This window comes from Anopheles marshallii, chromosome 2 (genome assembly GCF_943734725.1).
Source record: "Anopheles marshallii chromosome 2, idAnoMarsDA_429_01, whole genome shotgun sequence".
NCBI lineage: Eukaryota > Metazoa > Arthropoda > Insecta > Diptera > Culicidae > Anopheles > Anopheles marshallii.
In genome coordinates, this window is record NC_071326.1 from 16,438,109 (window position 1) to 16,459,759 (window position 21,651).

At 44.7% G+C, this 21,651-nt stretch overlaps 2 protein-coding genes across 2 annotated transcripts; one reads left to right on the forward strand and one right to left on the reverse strand.

Moving 5' to 3' along the window:
* Positions 1-1,650: 1,650 nt before the first annotated feature.
* On the forward strand, positions 1,651-7,970 carry LOC128709505 (vitellogenin-A1-like). The gene is made up of 3 exons (XM_053804509.1): positions 1,651-1,681; positions 1,787-6,712; positions 6,784-7,970. The coding sequence occupies exons 1-3, from the start codon at positions 1,651-1,653 to the stop codon at positions 7,968-7,970; spliced, it is 6,144 nt and encodes a 2,047-aa protein (XP_053660484.1).
* An 11,209-nt stretch (positions 7,971-19,179) lies between these two features.
* On the reverse strand, positions 19,180-21,179 carry LOC128709512 (E3 ubiquitin-protein ligase TRIM37-like). Its single transcript, XM_053804516.1, has 4 exons — positions 20,458-21,179; positions 19,904-20,359; positions 19,634-19,840; positions 19,180-19,564 (listed from the first exon to the last, which is right to left on the reverse strand). Exons 1-4 carry the CDS (start codon positions 21,177-21,179, stop codon positions 19,180-19,182), a joined length of 1,770 nt encoding a protein of 589 aa, XP_053660491.1.
* Positions 21,180-21,651: the final 472 nt, after the last annotated feature.

The following is a 21,651-nucleotide window of genomic DNA, read 5'->3' on the forward strand; positions in this document are numbered from 1 at the left end:
CCAAATACAGGCGGCGCTGGTCTTCATACGACTAAAATCCCATCCGAACCAATTCTCAGTATACAGAATAGGCTATCCAGCTAGGGTAAATAAAGTCTAAGAAGGCCAGAAATGAAAGGACCTCTTGAGGTTGTTATGTCGGCAAAAATGAAGAAATATGTTAATTAACTCAAAAAGTATTGCAGCCACGTATGCGTCCACACTAAACTGTAAGCTCTAGTGAATTGTGGATCATTAAGGTGATGCAATCAGCAAATTCTTTTTGAAGAAAATAAGAAGATGCAATACTTTGAAGTAGAGACTGATTATCGTTTTACTTATTAACAGAAAGAAAATTGGGACAGAAAAATAAAAAAAAAATAGTTGATGACAAGAATGCTAGAACGGGAGTTAAAAAATAAGAAGACTGTAGTGAAATAGATGATGAATACGGCAAAATGAAACAAATTTCCTTCATCATAATTCATTGTGATCAAAACCGGAACGTGGGAGCACCTTCACCTATAATGCATCGAGATGGCACGAGTAGGACTAATAAAAAACAAAACAAGAAAAGAAAGGAAAAAGATATGTCCAAAACGCATCTGCATCAATCCTCCGAGCGCTTGAATAACGATTCAGCTTTGGATAAATAAAACCAAAGCCTACCAGAAATGACAGCCATATACCTACATGTACTTGAGGTTGTTGTGCCGCTAAATAACAACTTCTTTCACAACAATAACAAAAGATGCAGTCTACCACTAACTCAAAGTGATTGACTTTCATAAACCCTTATGTAGTATAATGAAGCGAATGGGACGTGATATGACTATGTATAGTAACAGGTACATATGAAGAATAATATTATTTTATTACAAATTATACACTACAATTATCACACTACAACCTCAAAACATACTACAATTTATTACACAATTTACAATTTAAATACTACAATTTATTGAACTACAATCTCAATAGATCCTTGGCGTGGCATTTCTTGATTGCATTTATCTGTAGCAGGTTCGTAAGCCATGCTTAGGGATGTGCGATTTTAGTGGTGCGATTCATCAACAGCACTGGACCATCAAAATTCTAGTATAGGATACTACATAGCTTGGCATTATAATTAATAAATTTATGAAACAATGATAAATGATAATTTTTGACATAAGGTATACAAATCATAAAAAAGTAAGTGCATTTATTATGTTCAAAAGTAGGTTACACATTACAAACAAAAATCTAAAAACAAAATAAATTGTTCATAGACGACACAAAGCAAAGACTATAGTAGTTATCAATCAAAAGCAATTGCTTGCACAAAGGCTGTTCAGTAAACAATGCCATTGATCCTGGTAGCAACTGCTAAAATTCATTGAAAATCTGTAGAAAGATTCCACAGTAAATCACTCTCTACTATTTGCGCCATAGGTATTAGCGATGTACTGATAAGCGTCAAACAGTAAACATGTGAGCAGTAAAAATTACTTAATCGTGCAACTCATCGGTCAATAAACTATGCGATGTAGATGAACAGATTCGGTGATAGCAGGATCGCATAATCAGCCAAATCGACCTATAAAAGATGATACTCGGCCCACCAGAAGGCACATTCGAGCTTTGGAGTGCAATCAAAGCATCCGGGCATCTGAGAACAACCGAACCATGATTGCGAAGTTACTTCTCCTCACGTTTGGTAAGTGCTCTTAGACGTCGTCATTTGCTCCAGCATTCGAAGGCATCCTTCCAGGTTGCTCGAAAAATATCCCTGCGGCTCAACTAATCTCTGATTGTTTTACAGTGGGGCTGTGTACGGCGTACCAATACTCGTACGAGTATGAGTTCCCCTACTCCCGCCCGTTCAACAAGACGGGCTTCGAGTTCGGTGCTTGGGAACCGAACCGGGAGTACGTTTACAACGTGACGACGAAAACCATGACCGCTCTGCCGGACCTTGAGGACTACTGGACTGGCATTGTGACGCACGGCTACCTGGTGATCCGTCCCAAGGATCACAACTACGTCGTTGCCTACATTGACCGTCCGCAGTACGCGGCATTCAACGAGTATCTGCCCCGCGGATACCGCACTGAACTGTCGCGCTTCAACCTGAAATGGCAGCCGATGCCGTTCAGCTCGAAGCCCTTCGGAATCTACTACAACAAGGGAGCGGTCAAGGGCTTCTACGTTGAGAAGACCGTCCCGAACCACGAAGTGAACATGCTCAAGGGCTGGGTCAGCCAGTTCCAGCTGGACACTCAGGGTGCGTACGTGGTCAAGTCGGAGTTCAACCAGTTCCCGGAGAACAACACCCTCACCGGTGTGTACAAGACCATGGAGCCATCGGTGACCGGCGAATGTGAAACCCTGTACGATGTCAACCCCGTCCCGGAATTCCACTTCCAGTCCCACAAGGAATGGGTTCCTCAGCCCCAGTGGCTCGAGGAGGACCAGCATGTGTTCCATGTCGTCAAGTCCCGCAACTTCGATCACTGCGAGCAGCGCATGGGCTTCCACTTTGGCTTCAGCGGATTCAGCGACTTCAAGCCGAACACCAACCAGATGGGTAACATTATGACCAAGTCGGAAGTGACCCAGATGTATCTGACCGGTGACTGGTACAACTACACCATTCAGTCGGTGTCCACCGTCAACAAGGTTGTCGTCAGCCCGTCTCTGGTCAACAGCCAGAAGGCCATGGTCTACGCTCAGGTCAACATGACGCTCAACGAAATCACGCCCTACGACAAGTACCCCGAAGGCCCGGCTGACGATCGTCAGGTGTTTGTCGATCTGGTGTACAGCTACAACATGGCTCACGATAAGAAAAACTTCGTTCGTCCCGCCAACGAGACCGATGACTCCTCGTCGTCGTCGGATTCCTCCAGCGATTCGTCCAGCTCCTCGGACTCTAGCTCAAGCTCGGAGGAGGAGCCGCAAAACTACAAGATCAGCCCTTCAGAGCAGTACAAGAAGCAAGTGAAGGAAACCGAACGTCGCGGAAACCGCAACCGTCGTGATCTGAATGCCTTCAAGGAACAGCAATACTACGAAGCGTACAAGCGCGATCAGTTCCGTCTGCGCAAGCAAAACGACACTTCGTCCGACTCGTCCAGCTCCGATGACTCGAACAGCTCTTCGTCCAGCTCTTCGTCCGATGAGTCCGATGAGCACGATTTCTACAGCTCTTCCGAGTCCGACTCTGACTCGCTGAGCAGCGAGGAAGACTTCTACCAACCGATCCCGGAAAGCATGAAGGAAGCCCCTCAGACTCCTTTCCTGCCCTACTTCACCGGATACAAGGGATACAGCGTCCAGTACGCCCACAACGTCGATGCCTCCCGTTATGCCTACAAGCTGACGTACGAGATCGCTGAGGAGCTGCAGGAAATGTCCGAGGTCCCCAAGTCGAACACCCTGAACAAGTTCACCATTTTGGCCCGTGTTCTGCGCACCATGCACTACCAGGACATCTACGATGTTTGCCAGAAGCTGTTCGTCTCGCAAAAGGAACGCGAGGAAGGCAGCAACCACAGCGAGTCGTTCGCTAAGAAGGTTGACGCCTGGAACACTTTCCGTGATGCTTTGGCCCAGGCCGGTACACCGCCCGCATTCAAGGTGATCAAGGAGCTGATCGAAGAGAAGAAACTGCGTGGTGATGAAGCTGCCAGCGTTATCGCTACTCTGCCCAAGACCATCCGCTACCCGACCGAGACTGTTATGCACGAGTACTTCCTGCTGGTGACGTCGAACGCTGTCCAGCACCAGGAGTATCTGAACACGACGGCTCTGATTTCCTACTGTGATTTCCTGAACCGCGCTCAGGTCAACAACCGCTCTGCCTACAACTACTACCCCGTGCACAGCTTCGGCCGTTTGGCTGACGCCGACTACAAGATCGTTGCCCACAAGGTTGTGCCGTGGTTCGCGCACCAGCTGCGTGAAGCCGTCAAGGCTGGTGACAGCGTGAAGGTGCAAGTGTACATCCGCTGTCTGGGACATTTGGGCCATCCTGAAATCCTGAACGTGTTCGAGCCGTACCTGGAGGGTAAGATCCCAGTGACCCACTTCCAGCGTTTGGCTTTCATTGTTGCCCTGGACCGTCTGGTCGAGAACTACCCGCGTCTGGCTCGCTCTGTGCTGTTCAAGGTGTACCAGAACACCGGAGACGCCCATGAGGTGCGTTGTGCCGCAGTGTACCTGCTGATCCGTACGAAGCCCCCGGTGTACATGCTCCAGCGCATGGCTGAGCAGACCCACTACGACCCGAGCACTTACGTGCGCGCCGCCGTCAAGACCGCGCTCGAGAGCGCTTCCGAGGCCGATGAGTTCGATGACGATTACGAGTTCGCTCAGAACGCCCAGGCCGCCATCAAGCATCTGAACCCGCGTGACTTCAGCCTGCAGTACTCGGGCACTTACCTGCGTGACTTCGCTTTCAAGGAACTTGAGCTTTCGTACCGCATGTACTTCTCCCAGATCGCTGCCGATGACCACTACGTCCCGAGTGGATTCTTCTTCCACCTGCGCAAGAACATGGGTGGCCTGAAGCGTTTCTCGACCTTCTACTACCTGGTCTCGAGCATGGAGACGTTCTTCGACTTGCTCGACAAGCAATACGATAGCTACAACAAGCACCAGGAGTACAAGTCTAGCGACTACTACTACAAGTACTACAAACAGTACCCGTCCCTGTTCAAGGACTATTTCAGCCAGTACAGCAAGAACCACAAATACCAGAACGATTACTACGAGCAGTTCGGAAACAAGAACCAGGAGGAGTTCCAGAAGTGGTCCACCACCCGCATTGCCAAGCTGCTGAACATCGACCCCGAGGAGGCTGAAGAGCTTGAGGGTCAGTTCATGTTCCAGATCTTCAACGGAGAGCGCTTCTTCGCCTTCAACAACCAGACCATCGAGCAGTTCCCCAGCCTTGTGAAGAAGTACTTCGAAGACTTCGAAGACGGATTTGCATACAACGTCACCAAGTTCTACCAGCAGAATGTTGTCACCATGGCCTTCCCGTTGGCAACCGGTCTGCCGTTCACCTACAGCCTGAAGACCCCTACCCTGATGAAATTCGAGTTCGAGGCCTCCGCCACCACTCACCCGAGCATCTACAAGACTCCGACCGGATACCCCGAGAAGGAGTACGACGATTTCATCCATGTGCCGCGTTGGTTCAACGGATCTGCTGACGTGAACGTGGCCTATTCTCGCCTGGTTGATGCCAAGGTTGGCTTCATCACGCCCTTCGATCATCAGCGTTACGTCGCCGGTTACCAGAAGAAGTTCCAGGGATACTTCCCCTTCAGCTTCGACTTTGGCTTTGACTTCGAGAACAACGACTTTGAAGTGAACGTTCAGCCGCTGGAACCCAAGAAGGACACGCTCCTCTTCCACATGAGCTCGTGGCCGTACACTGGATACAAGGACATCACCGATCTGCGTCCGATGGCCGAGCAGCCGAGCGTGCATATCTTGCACGACCGTGCTCAGACCACCAAGTCGTTTGACACCTCGTTCGGCCATGAGCTGTTCGGAGTTTCGCTGCGATTCCAGGCCAAATACGACAAGGATTTCATCGACTATGCTTATCTGATGAAGCATCTCGAGCAGCACGACTACTGGTCCGCACTGGTCTATCCGTTCGCCTCGGAGACTTACCACTACCATCAGCTGAACCTGTACTACGATGCTCAGCGTACCAGCGTGAAGAATGTGAAGTTTGTGCTGCAGCACAAGCAGGCCGACTACGACCAGGACTTCCAGACCGCCGATGTGAAACACCCGAAGGGTCGCCACGGATACTCTGGATACTACAACGAGTTCAACTACGCCCAGCCCTTCGTGTACTACGCCGGAAGCCAACGCCGTCAGGAGCAGTTCATGCGTAACGCCGGTGCCGGTATTCGTAACAGCGATGTGAATGTCTTCGATTTCGGAATCGTTTTCGAGGGCAAGCAGCAGAAGGCTGAGTTTGTGTTCACCACCGCCTATGCCGACAGCCCGGTCGATGAGAAGGAGCGTCTGTTGATGTTCCTGTCTTTCAGTCCGTACGTCTCGTCGAGCGCCTTCTACCAGTTCATTCCGTTCTCTGGCAAGCAGTTCCAGATGTGCTTCTCGGCCACCAACCAGTACCCGAACATGCCCAAGCTCAACTTCTTGAACGTCCTGAACTTCGACAAGATCGGAAGCATGAACTGGGACTTCGCATACGGCGAAAAGTGCCAGGGAGGATCGCATGTCTCGATGCAGGGTAAGCTGATTCAGTCCGAGCAATACCGCCACTTCCTCCGCATCTCTGAGGCTGGTCAGCGCTGCAAGCAGCAGATGGACAAGGGATACTTCCAACTGCCCGCATGCCAAAACGCGACTCGTCAGGCCGGCTACTTCGATCAGTACTCGTTCAACTTTGAGTTCAAGGATATGTCCAACTATGCCAAGAACCTGACCTACCAGTTCTTCGACTACGCTCGCTACTTCACCTTCCCGTACTGGAGCGAGGACTACTTCTTCCAGGGCAAACACAACCAGTTCCAGATTGACTTCCAGCTTGCTCCGTACTTCGATTACTACAACGCTTCCTTCTACGCACCTGATCGCAGCTTCGCTATCCAGAACTACCCGATCGAAAGCGAGTACGCCCGCTACTTCTTCTCTATCCACCCCGATTTTGATTACTACGAGCGCATGTTGAACTACGCCTACCGCGGAAACTACCACCGTAAGTATACACGAACGTCCTGCATGTGCGTTGTTTAGCGATACATGTTGGTTAATACCGTTTCATTTCAGCGTCTTGCGTTGTGTCGAACAAATTCGTCAACACCTTCGATGGAAAGACCTACGATTACGAGCTTGGCAACTGCTGGCACGTTGTGCTGCACACCGTCAAGCCTGACTACTACTTCTATGCTCAGGACTCGCACTTCTTCAACTCGGACTACGAATACAACTGGAAGAACGGCTTCGGCGAGGACGAACAGATCACCATCCTGGCGCGTCACGGCGAGGACAACCAGCTCTTCTTGAAGGCTATCCTCGGACAGTACAAGCAGAACGATTACAACATCGATATCATCCCGCACGGACAGGACCTCCCCATGGTCTACATCAATGGCAAGCCCCAGCAGATCCACGAGAAGTACGCCGTCGAAATGTACACCAACGATGATGGTGGCGATCAGCCGCTGATCCGCGTGTATGCCCTCCCTGGCAACGAACTGGAGATCAGCTTCCGCGATGACGACATCAAGATCGTGTTCGACGGATACCGTGCCCGCTTCTTCGCCGATCAGTCGTACTTCAACAACTTCGTCGGTCTTTGCGGTACCAACAATGGAGAGGGAGAGGACGATTTCATCACCCCCGATCAGTGCGTCATGCGCAAGCCCGAATACTTTGCCGCCTCGTACGCGCTCAGTGGAATGAACTGCAGTGGACCAGCCCAGGCATACTTCGCCGAGTACCACCAGAAGGCGCAGGAGCACTGTGTGAAGCCCCAGTACTACTTCGGTAACGTCATCAGTGAGCAGGAAGCCGGACGTCAGCGTTACAACTACTACTACAAGGACTTTGACCTATCGGACTCGTCCTCGTCGTCGTCTTCGTCATCGGAGTCGGACGAATCGGATGATTCCAGCTCGTCGTCCTCGGAGGAAGAGAAACCGAACCGTGAGCACTTCTTCGAGAAGCAGCAGTACACCGAGAAGGAATGTGCCGTGAAACACCAGGCCCAGTACGTCGAACAGGGTGACAAGATCTGTTTCACCAGCCGTCCGCTCCCGACCTGCGCCTCTCAGTGCAAGGCTGCCGAGAAGGTTCCCAAGTACGTCGACGTCCACTGCCGTGATGCCACCGATTCCGTTGCGCAGCTGTACAAGCAGCAGATCCGCAAGGGAGTCAATCCGGACATGAGCAACAAGTCGGTCACCAAGACCGTCAAGTTCTTCTTGCCCAAGAAGTGTGTGCACGTCTACTAGAAAACCCAACCCGAATCGAAAAACGATACAAAATGAACACTTTGTGAAATAATGCATTCAGAAAATGTACAAAAAAACGAGGAGTATTTATAATAAAACGAAGAATTTCAGCTTAAATCATGCAAAGTGCGTTACATTACTATCGAACTTTCTCATCGAGATCGCGAATCATGTCAATCTTCTGAAAAATAACTACTGCTGATCTTATGTGTGATTAGAATTCCTAATGGGAGGCAATGCATAGGTATTTAAAATCAGTAACATTATGTTTTTACATACATTCCCATCTTTTCCAAGGAATCCTTTTAGTATGATTATAATACCAATGCTTAGTGGCACTTAAGATCATGGCTAGCGTGTAGAGTTGTGCGCTTCGTGGAAAATCCTCTAAATAGAAGGCGTTTGTAATGTTAGTACCGAACTGTAGTGTTTGTTGCGTAGTGCTTTCGTTAGGTTTGATAATCAAAGAAACGATTCGATTTTCACCAACACTTTATGTAAACGTGCACTATTTTGAAAATTCAACGAAATTAATATTTGTGTAAACAAGCCATTGCACCAATAAATGTATTCATACACACTACACATTTTTCCTTTTAGTTTTGGGTCCGTTAATGAAACAGGGTTGAGCTGATGTAGAAAACATTTCTGCAACATTGTTAGCTGTGCAACAGACTAAATGCTTTTAGATTTCGACATCATTTTGAGGGTTTATAAATAGATTTCCATTACATTTTTCGTCAAAATCTGCGTGTTTTGCTTACATGGTGAATATAGTAACTGTCTGGATTGATATTGATCTCTTTTTAAATGTTTGCCTAAAATTACTAACTTAATCCTAAATATACTAAGTTTTGATATAGAATAAAATTATTGAACGATCAAAGATCAATGAAAATAAAGGCAAAGATAAAATAATGTTTCCATAAAAACTTAAATCTTTTACAGTTCGCACGGGTTTGCATATACGTATATAAAAAGAAACGAATTTATTTTCAATTTAAACAATCTATAGATTGTTAACTAACAAATTCGGTTATATCAGCGAAGAATGTAACATTTGTTGCTTCTTATATTCAGATATCACGAACTAAGTTTCATCGTAATAATGTTCATCGTAATTCAAACGGAATATCGGATGCCGGCAAAATTTAAGAAGAAAAAAAATAGGGAAATCGTAAACAAATATACTCCGCATCTGTTTGAGCATTAAAAACAGGTGTAGGAGCGTGAGAAGCTTAAACATTGTACATCTAGAGTATGCCGTAACAGTTTTTTTTGCTAACAGGAAACACTGCATCTGTTCCCTCACCTGGAATACTGGTCTATAAATACAACACTAATGGAAGAAAACATGCCATGCTATCCAGAGTGCAAAAATAGAGAGCATTGGTGGACGATAGAAAATTACAGAGCTGGATTTAGAATTGAAATATTAACTACGGTTTGTTTGGATGGGCTGCACTGGACAAGTTGATTGAGCTGATGTTAGTTGAACTCGATTTGAATTTTAATTTGACTTACCATTCCTTCACATAACGATACGCGTACGGTGGATTGTGCATCTCCCACGACACTGCCCTTGTAATAACAGCCCTGAAGCCACCTACTTTCGTCGTGATCCTCAGGTTTACGCACAGTTACATTTGGCCAAAAATGAGTCACCTGTGAAAAGAAAATGGATGTCCACAGTGTGAGTAATGCAGTTTTGCTAGCAACGGATGCTTAAATCCATTAGTATACTCGAAACAATCAACTAATTGATTTGACCAACAGTGCAAAAAGTTATGAATGCTAGGAAAAATGTTGATCACAATACATGTCACACAATGTTTTGCATGATTTGTCATAAAATTAAGCACCCAATTACCTTCATATCTTTCGGAATAAATTCTGCGTCATGCGAAAGCTTTAAATGCATTCTAACACCGAATGCATTGAGCTCGTACTCTGGATGAGGATCCCAGATTTTTGATGATCTACTTCGAAACGCACCAGTAGCATGAATTTGTGAGCTACGTCGTCCATCAGAAACATCTGGAAAACAAGAGACACAGTGAGTTATTAGTAATGAAGTGAAAGAAAATGGTATTATTTTGCCTGCCTGCAAATCCATTGCAAAATAATGAGAAAACATTCTGTTATAAAATGGTTTTTTCAAGTACAATAAAGCACGATAAGCATTTTTGTATTTGATGGGATTAATATTGATACATGGTTTTGAATCTTACCTGTTTTGGACTCATACAGCAAGTCGTCTTGATGTAAGGGTCGCACCAACTTGGTTATGTACGCATATTCGAACGTACCGTTCTTCAATTTGTGCGTTCGCGACACATCGTCATTATCTATATTATTGCTAATAATACTATTGGTACTAATGTGGCCATCAGATACTGATGATACTACTATATTGCTCCCACTACCATCGTTGACTTCAGGTAGCCGCAAAGTTGATTCTCGCCTTGCAGTTTCTGTAAAATAAACGAATAGATGCAAATTGAAATTAATTAATGGGGAATATGAAACAATTTTAATAGTAAGGAATTTCAATTCTAATAAACTAAGGAAATGCAATAACGCATCGTGTTGTTACGTTTCACAAAATAACGCTCATTGGCCCATCCCAGAAAAGAAAATAATATAAAGAGGAGATTGAGTTTCTAAAACTGGAGATTTGATGAAGGTTTTCAGATTCTGGAATACGGAGAAGTTTGATTTTTTGAACTGGCCAACACCAGGCATTTACAATCGACCACCTGAACGTCTAGGTGGTCCGATAAGCAGAATACGGTATTGGTGTAAACGAAGAATGCGCTATGCCGATTTTTTCCCTCCCTATATCTGTCATAAATTGGACGCTAAGAACGTTCGAACCGAAACCGTACAAGGAAAAGAAAATATGTACGAGAAGATTAACATCTTTTCACAGCTCATCTGATGTCAGTGCTGGTTAGAGGAAGGAATGGCACGATAAAACCGCACGGGTCGATGAGTTGGCGCACTTTGCAATTCGCCAAACCGCGAATCACTGCCCAAATGCCGAAAAGAAGAACTGTTAAAACACACACACAATCGCGTTCACATCACCCAGAGACGGTCAGATTAGGTATTCTAATCTTCCAAGAATCATTGCAAAGGTATCTTTCGTTGGATGCTTAAAAATCTTAACCCTGACATAGACACCGGTCAGGCCCGCTACATATTCCCAGCAGCACGAGACGAGCAGTAAATGCGTGCCCCATTTGTGGTGTGGTGATGGATGCGAAGTTTTCATTAGCCCGGTTTCCAAAACCGCACGCGGAGGAAGCGAAACAACCCGTAATAACATTACTCAATTAAAACACCATCACGGTCTATCATTCACCGCGAGTGAAGTTTGAAATTAAGCAAAACCCTACGAACCCACCCTTATATCCTTGCGCGTCTGCGCGTTCTGCTTAGCCACTGAAACCGTTGGTGTTTGAAAGGTATTAAAAAAAAAGCATACACTGTTGAAATGAAAAATCGTCCTTCTGATCAAAGTGCACACAAAACGACCGATTTGGCTGTACGCTGGACGGTTAAATTAATCGTTTCTTTCATCTTTATGCGACGACGCAGCAGTTGCCCAGACTGCCACAAGAGAGATTAAAAGTGCATTCCTCAAAGGATTCGAATGCCGCAAACACCCTGAGCGCATACTTTGTGTACTTAAGTTTATAGACAACTTCTTCGTGGAACATATAGCAATGAACGTGTGCGATGGTTTTTATCTAAATGAGCGCTAATGGATCGCCGTTAGTGTCAATTAAGCGATGCAGTGAAGTGAAGTGGTTTAAATTTGGGATATAATAAATTGCAACATTTACGTTTTTATCTTTCACATTGTCCTGGATTCTGAACATTTTTGAAGTACAAAAATAAATGCAGTATCTAAAACAGGAATTCATTCCTACATATTGTATTTGCAAATTTCCGGCATTGCATATAAAACCAGCAAACAGCAATCACAAAGCATGCCTACAGTTTGTCACAATATTACCATGTGCGATGATATTGCCATCTTCGTATTGAACCATGTTCGGACTCTCAAATCATCGCTGCAAGCGTTTGGATGTGAAGAAACAATACACAATTAGGGAAACATGATCATTAGCATAATTTGTACATTATTGTCATGTTGTCGATCTGACGCCAGAGCCCGTTCTTCGATTAGATCCCGTTTGTTGCTCGATCGATCGTTCGATCGCGAGTCATGCCAAGCGAAGCAACTCGAAAGAAGAATGTTCGCGATGAATGGGTTCCGTACCAATGGAATTTCCAATCGCTTCACAAAATTACCTCAGTGTGGCGTTGTGTATTTTTGTCTACCAGCTAATACTTACGAATGTAGAAGCGTAGACAAAACATTAAAATAATAATAGCAAGACAACATTGTCGGTTCGATGGCGTCTGGGCAAAAAGCAACGAGGAGAATAGAAAATATGCTTAATGATGCATTCAAATTAAATTGTTTAATATGACAGGACGGGGAATGTCTAGTAGGTGGGTGGTCTCGCAATGACAACAGCAACAAGCATCCAGAATCGATTCAGAAACATTATTGGCGATGTTAGTGCAATGCAAATAGTGCAAGTGCACATTTAAAATATCGCCATGTCAGTTAGCTATCGCAGACCAGACTCTGGGGTTCGTAAATGATGCGCACGAACTTAAAAGCAGGTTTTTTTTAAGTGCAACAAACACATAAATTCCGAATCATAAACATCCCCCTCGCACACGACACACCCTACCCAAGTAGCTTCTTATTGACGACAGCTTGACCGGGACCCAGACACGACACGACTCATTCGAACGCCCCGGGTGGGCTCGTATGATTAAGGGCAAGCAATTGAACCGAAAGATAAACGAAACAAATCGCATCGTTTCTTTTGCCGGCCGACGTGTTTTGCTGTTTGCTTTTCAACGTTGAACGACACTTTGTCATTTGCAATGGCAATGGCGCTAATGTGTGATGCAAATTGTTTTATAGTCAATTTCGTAAATAAACACCCAGTGCGTAGGGAAGGACGAACGATAACGTCTAATTGAGATCAGTTAAGATATCTTAGGGATAAGATCACACTGCATGATTCTATTGAGCGTAAAACTAATGAGTTTGTATATTATTAGCTTAAGCTTGTGGGGCTATGATGATCATTGGCTTATTGCCATCTTTTACAAAGTTTTAAATACATTTCCAACATTTTTCTCGTTCGTACTGTATCGCAACAGATGAATAATTTCGTTACCAATAGTTGTGGGAAGATGATGAAAGAAAGGTTAATTTGGTGAAAATAATTGGAAATCTGAGCTAACGCTGTGTTGAGGTTAAGAAGCATGGACCGTGTATAGAATAACGATCGATCGTTTCAAATTTAAACGCAAATTGATACATTGTTCTTCTCCTACACAATTTTACTGGTTTGCCCTGTGTATGGTTTCGTGTCTAATACCCAATCTTACCATCAGAGGCCTAGAAACACACTCGACCAATTGTCCGCGCCGTGTGACTAATGGTCCCCGTGTAAAGCCAACCATAGCTCAACGATCGTTCAGATGCACTTGCCCACACAACTTCGGGGGAAAAGAAATGTAGAACAAGCGTGCGCAACCGAAACTGAAGGCCTGTTGCGATGGGTAAATATGCAGCAGCATGCAGTTTAAGTTATTACCATAACAACAGCTAAAAGCGCGTCGTAAACAATACGCTCCGCATCCAGCGTATGCACAATCGAAAGAATGCACTCGACTTTCCTCGACTAGATTTTCTTCGTGTTTGTTTCGAAGTTTACGCGTTTAACCACGGAGCCACATTGCACCAAGCTTCCCCATCATTTCCTGCTGCAGACCAACGTGCTGCGGCCACTGAGGGCAGCCAGGTGAAAGGCAAACGTCTTCAGTTTCATAACAATGCTGACCGACTCACCGAGGCGAACTGTGCGCATTTCTAATGGGATTTTGTAATCGTTTGTAAGCGATGCATGGTGATGCCTTCCTTCGCAACTATACTACCCACCCACTCGTTCCTAACATCGCAAGACAGCGAAATAACGATCCTTGTGGGTTGGATTTTCTTTCACCCTTTATTGCGAACGAACGGATAAGGACTCATATTTTCTGGACGGTGAATCATTGCGCTTAACGCTAAACAGGGCTGCGTTTAATATTTTCAATTTATCACGGTTGCGTTTGGCTAGGCGGTGCGCGTCTTCGTCGATTGCTGGGTCGTGACTACGGGATCGCTCAGCTACGTGCAGCCCGCCATGGCACAAGATTGCATTCCGGTTGGAAACGTGGAACGAAAGGAGAAATAATTTGCCACGAAGTTCTAACCGGCAAGTAGTAACAATATGCCGCGAGAAGAAAAAAGAAACACACACACACACACAAAACCCAACTAAGGTCAAAGTCACGGTTGGCGAAGGTAGAAGATTAATTACAAACTTACCGATATCTGGCGGAATTACTATTACGATTCTCATTTATTAAAGTAGCAAACAGAACAAAAAATGGCGTATTTAACTCCTTAGCGGAAGGCTACACGACAGCTTCATAAAACACCGGTGAGATTATTCATACTGCTAGGCTTAATCGACTCTAATCAAACGAACTGACAGGGCGTTGAATATTAATGTGAAATGCTGAAAATTAATTAACCTCAAGGATCGTGTGCTAGCTCCGATCGCCTGCGAGCTAGCTAACCGTACACCTGTGACAGTGAGAATCTTGAAACCGGCCACATTGGAAAGGGTACAGAGATAAAATAAAATAGTATATTGAGGTGAACTGTACTAACGGTAGCCTGGTGCGTATATTAATTAAGAAATTCGAATGAGATATTTCAATGTTCAACAATGCCATCGGAGTCAGTCTGCATACAGTCGGACAAGTAATATTTAAATAATTAAATGAACTAGACAGAACCGATACCATATCTTCTACGGACCGTTTCTTTGTACTTCTTCTTCTTCTTATTTGTCGGCACAAATATCTCAAGAGAAACTCTTTTGAAGCCAGCCATTTCTCGCTCTGTTTGACGATTTTTACGCGTACGGAAGATTGGTTCGGATGGGATTTTGGAGCGGTCCTGTCATGTGAAGACCGGTGCCGCTACCAATACACCATCAAGCCGCCCTTATTTATCGTTTTTTCGTACACATGAGTTAATTATTCAGCTTATGAGTAAATAAAGTCAAAGACATCCAGAGTGTAGTACCCGAAGTAGAATGCATAATTCTTTAAATAAGGATTTATCCTATTACCAATATGCAAGATGCATCAGGATCGTTAGGTTGCTACAGATCCGTTAAGTGCAGTTAAAACAATGACACCGTTTAACTCAGAGTATCCATTGATCCAACGTTCCAGTTAGTGATTTTTTTCTACGAAGAAGCATACGACGAGACACCATTCATGCTGTGCCGTGACATGATCATAAGGTTGTTCAATTGAAAATCAATATTGTTTATGCTAATTGCGCTAATGGCTTATCGGCCTGCGGCAGTATTTAATTGATACTGATTTGTTTTCTCTTCCGCCCAGACCGATGGGTTTTCTGCTTTATCGTACCATTCGACTCGTCCCGTTCGCAACCACGTTTCCCTTCGCGTTTTTTTCGAGATATTGTGCTTGTTTGTGTTTGTTTCTTTTTTGTTTCATCGGATACGATCAGCTTGTGCTTGTTTAACTTGTCCTACCGTTTGCTGGAGTGCTCTCACCCGATTCCAGCACTGTTTGCACGGAAGCAAAGTGCAGCGGGTGCAGCATAAGGTCCAAGATGCACCTTCACATGGTTGAATGCGTTCCGTGTGTACTTCCCGGATCAACAGCCCAAGAGGGCTTAACCACCTATTACTGAAACGCGAAATCACGCGGAGGGGGTTGCAGAGATATATGAAGTGTCTCTCTTCCTGTTGGTTTGCTTACCCTTTAACACCTTTACACACCGTGAAAGCATCATCCGTTGCCTGCTTTTTGTAGTGGCATTTTATTTCCCCCTTTTTTTACTGTCTCTCGTTCCTGCACAGTGAGCAACGAATGGCGCCACGACAGATTCTTGACAATTTAAATGTCTCCCGTTTTTATATCGGCGTTTTCTTTGCCACTGCTCTTTTATTAATACCATTATTGATTTAGCGCGATAGCCATTGACTCTCGGCACACAGCATCCGTAACGGTGCGACCGTAGGTTTGAAGCCTGCCGAGGGCACACGCCAGAAAAGAGAAACTCGCCCATTAACCTTTTTCGCAAGCAATTGGTAGTTGGTAGCGGTTTGTTTTCAATGGTTAAGCGTGGATGGGGTTGAAGAATGTGCTCTCTCCATTTCGCTCTGTATTTTCTGCAGAACATTGACAGTATCCTTACTGTTATGTGCGACCGAACAGATCAATAAACAAAGAAAATGGTCGGTTTATATGCATATCGTTCTTAGTATCGCGGAAGTAAAAGTTCAAGGCCGACACTCGTTAGCTTGGGGTTACTTGATGTCCGCGTAACGCTCAATTCCGTTTTGTTTTTTAAATATTCATTCAGCTTCTTTCAGGACCACCGTTCCTTGACATGGTTGCCGGAGTTTATTGCAAAAGATAAATGCAAATGATTGACAGACAGTAGTTACTGGTTCCCTTTTTTATGGGCACAATTAGGACATTTCTCCTGAACGATTCAAGAGATTATGAATTCATTCATTTATGATGCGGTATAAAACAATTCAAATTTATTGTATAAGTATTCAGAGATATTGAAGTCTGGGTAGAAATTATAGTAGTTCGTACTCTTTACATGTATAACTACCGTTTGGAGAATGTCAGATAAAATTTTCATGCAAAACCCCAAAAAAAAAAATACAACCGTAGGCAGTTCCCTATCAACCATCTGGTAAACAAACACTCAACCCCCAACTTCGATCGTGGTTTTTGAAAACCACCCCGAAATCGAATCGATCAGATAACGGCGGTTGGAATTCGCCAAATGAACCAACTTCACCGTCATCATCGACACTAATCGATTCCGATTATCGGTCGTTAGGTGGCGTTTTCGTTTAGCTCCGCAGGCTGCATTCGCATTTAAATATTCCAATCTGATAACGTCGCTCAAGTGCGTTCTCATCTCCGAGTGGTACGCTACCTAAGTGGACCCTTCAGAGCGATCTGTGATCAAAGATCGACCAATTGGAATGGCCTCACCAAGTATCAATTACGGGACGCTCGACGTGGGTCAAGCAGAGTAGTCGTGCAGATAAGTGGATCCCGTCTCGAATGCCTGCAGAAGTAGCATCCTCTACGGTACCACTGTAGGTGGTGTTAGTGCAAACATTATTACACGAATTTCAGGAACTCTCCTAATGAAGCAGAACTGACGCTCAAGAAAATAATGATAATTATACCATGCTGCGCAGATCTTGGTGTTAATACGGGTAATGGTGGAATGATCTTGGCACTTTGTTTTGTTTCACAATCTGGTAGTTGGCCACCGCTACCAGGTGTGCCAGGTGCTGCTGCTTTCGATCAACTCCGATCCCGAAGTGGGGCTGTGTGTCACCGGGTGCTGCACGATAAACGGATGCAATTATCCAGCAAATCATTGTCATTTACGCCTAGCCAGAATACGATTCGTTCGACTGATCGCTTGCCTCTAAGGTACTGCACGCTGAATGAACGGCAGAACCGCACCAGGAATTGCAGCGCTCGACCCGCGAATCGTTCGAGGAAATGAAAAATGAGCATACGGCATCAAATTTTCGAGGTCAGTCGGTGCAATTCTGACGACAGCTCATTGATTGCCTGTCGCCAAACGATGGCATAGCGTGATCTACACTGCACCCGGAAAGTCGGTCACTAAAACACGCAACACTGCGGTGCAGTGCAGAAATGGTAGAGTGAGTTTCAGGAAATAAGGCACGCTCCGACTGACCTCGGAATGTGCGCAATAGAAAAAGTTACAAAAACTCTACAAATCTTTCGTCTAACTTCTAACCGGAGTCAATGCGAGTCTTACCTAAAGCGAATGTGACACACGAGGCGCCGCAGTTCGTGACTCTCTGACTGCAAGATCGTCTGCAAACAAATGGTGCACATAACTGTGCGGCAACGGAACCGTTTGCCGGTTGATTTATGATTGGTTTGTGAATGTCGGATTAGCTTCACGTTCGCGTTCTAAATGCAACGGATCACGTGCAGTGAGGGGGGGGAGGAGGAGCAACAGAAATAAACATTAGATTTGCATACACATCAATGAGCAGATGACGCGACCGTTCGTGCCCTACCGACGCTGTTGATTTCACTTTCTGTGCAGCTGTCAATGCATGAAGGATTGGTCGGTTTAATTCGTGGAATATCTAAGTAAATAAATCGTTTGAACGGAGAGCGCCCAACGCGGAAAGAGTGTATGTAATGCACGTAAGGATTTAATATCGACATAGGGCTTTATTAATGGTCAATTACAAGTAGTAGCAATAAAAGCAAACAGTAAAAAATGCATTATGTAGTTTATCATTATGCATGCGGCTTAATATATAACTGCTTGTAATAACTAACCAATTACTGCTGCAGGGAGAGCAGCATAGCAATAATTTGACGGTAGTTTAATACCAAACTGCTACCCAAAAATTTCGCATGATCGCGCAATACCACAGACATAATAACAGACGCTACACGTATAACCATTTATCGTCTAACGGCTGGTGGTTTATTAGAAGTTAAAAATCGTGATGTATTCTGCATTTTTACGTAGTGGTTTCTTTTAATATTTCCACTCCACCCATCCACTCCTCAAGTGTGCGGCTCGTGTCGGGTATGGTTTGATCGGTTAATGCGCATGCGGAACGTCGTTACGGTCGACGCTTGCGCATCACCGATTATGCCACACACTATCAAGAACGGTAAGATCAAGTTCATTGAAATCGAGATTGCAATTGTTGTACCGCTGGTTCGATGGTTCTCACGTGGGTCGACCAATATGTGTGGTTTAAGCTACCCGATTTACGTTTCGATTTATGTACTTGTTTTGCTGGCAACCTATCGTACCGGTTAGTTGTAAGGATTGAGCGATGTGATTTATGAATCGAGTATTTGTTTCATCGAAACAAATTGAAATACAGTACACCACTAATTATTTGAATGAAAAATCAGATTTCGCTGAAGCGTAAGCTACGTTTATTAGTCCTATAGTTCAACGTTACATTCCTCACTGCTGTTCAGTGCTAGGCGCTTTGACGAACAGATTTTTAAAGCTTATAGAAGCTTTACGCAGCCGCGTTTCAAGCGGTTCCTGCGATGTCGTAGGCTTGGAATCGTTGGAAATGACCGACTCCTTGCGTGCCGGTTGCATATATTCCCTTGGCAGTTCCATCTGTTGCCGAAGATAGTTAAGCTTCTGTGTCGCGTTAGGTGGTTTGATGGTGAGCCGAATTGAAAGTGAATCCTTCTGTATGTAACCGTTGTTAATTAACTCTTCACGGCCTAAAAACGTTTTCCACCCGAACGGTAGCGATGGCTGAATGCTATACTCAAGTGTTTTTTTAATAACCTTCTTCACGTTCTGATGCAGCAGTGCGACTGTAAACTCGTACCTAGAATCGTGGAAGAAATTCTCGATTTACTGAAATTTGATCATATTCACACATGCATCGGGAACATACTTATTGGGAATGCCAGCGCAAAACTCAAGAAAAATGCTGATAAATTGACCTTTGCATTCAGCGTTGCCTCCGGGAAAGATTTGTAACCTCCATCGGCCCCCGATATCATCACACAGAATGTCAGAGTATAGACAGGCGGCGGATCTGGTAGCGTCAACCACGTTTCGGATGGTAATCACTTCATCCAAACAGTCCGGATAGGCTATTCTGAAAACGTGAAAGCCACATCATGGTTGTCATTTCTTCAAAACGCTCTCGTCAGCAACTCACTTCTTCAGCTGGTCGACTTCGGTTGTCAGCAGATCTGCTCGCCTTTTCATTTTCCCATACTTGTCGACAAGGTTAAGCGCACGAATGGAAAATTTGATCTCAAATCCATCGTCCACAAGAAATGATTCCTGCAAGGACTTTAAATCGATGAAATGGTTTTGACCCCAGCCTTTACGTAGCTCGAAATAGTCCTCAGCTTCATAGAAGTGATTCCTTCCTTGTCCCAGCAGCTCGAAAGAGTAGTGGTAATTCCCTTCGATTCCATTGTAGAGCTGCAGAAAAATACTAAGAGACGTGTTTTTGGCATCGTCAAACCCACACGGATGCACTTCCAGTCGCCACACTGAACCAATGTCATCGGTGGCAAAATCCGAATACTGAATTTCGTTCGTTCTTCTAATGGCTGAGTATTTGTGCACTGTGAATTTCCAGCTGAACGGTTCAGGAATTAGATTACTACGTTGCAAACAAATGGTACAAAAAATAGGAAATTGTTGGCAATTAATTTGTGACTATCCAGTATTGATAACGGTTGTGCGGTTTGTTCAAAGTACCTTTTAAAACTATGAGGCTTCACGTTGAGCGAAACCGATTTCAGACCCTCGGTAAGTTTTGCGCAAGCCTTTTCGATTTCCGATTGCTTCAATATAAGCTCAGTGGGTGCACTCTGATCTAGAGTTGCCTTGGTAGAGGAGATATCAAACTGATGTTTGTCCAATTTGTTTGTCAATATTTCACTCCACGCATTGATCTCGGCAATTTTGGCATGGAACTGCTGGTGTATATCTTTCAGCTCTTGTTGTACCATTAAATTAACTGTTTTAATGAGATTATCCTTCGTTTGCTTCAGGAGCGTATGCTGCTTATCCAACTCTTGTGTAACACGTTTATCAGTTTCATTGAGAAAACCCTGCGTTTCGAGCAGCAGCTTTTCTAAGCGGGACCGAATTTGCTCAGGATTGTTCCTAGTAGCTGCGTCCGCAGTCAAATGATCAGTTGCGCTGATTCCTCCAGCGATAGGTTTGCATGGATAGAGTGGACTACCTTCCAGAATTTTCACGAAATTGTCTATGCTGCACATACACCTACAGTTTGGACATGCCGGATTGCCATGTTCGTCATCCGCTTTTTGCAACCACTGGCGAATGCAACTGTAGCAAAAGAGCTTGGAACATTGGACACATAGCCGAGGATCTTCAATATGCTTCATGCAGATTGGACATTGAAGTGACTCGTTTTGGCATTGCACGAGCTGTTCCTTTGAACCGGACTCCATTGGTGTTGAAGGTGGGCAACGATCGTACAACGATAAGCGACGGTTGATCTCGATCGTTCCAATCAGCTAAGCCATCGACCTAAATGTATGCTTATCGCGAGCGCTTCTCACTGAACAGCTGTTGCGACGGTATACTTATCAGTTGATCAGGTTTTTGCACTTTGTCGCTTGCACGTAACTAATGTATGAAGAAAAAAGTGAGCTGTTCCTAAAAGTTGTTTGAACAAACTTCTAGCTTTTCAGCAATTACTAAACCGACACACGAAAACTGAACCAATATAACATGAAGATCACATCGGACTGAATTTTTGCAGCAGGAAAAATGCGAGAGCAATTAATTTACATGGGAGAGACATTCATCGGCACGTACTCATTTGCTTAACCAAAGAAAATACCACTCTCAGGAAAACCTGACGAGAATGGCAGCCCCACACGAATGTGATCTATTTTAAGCAGAGCATACGAATAATCA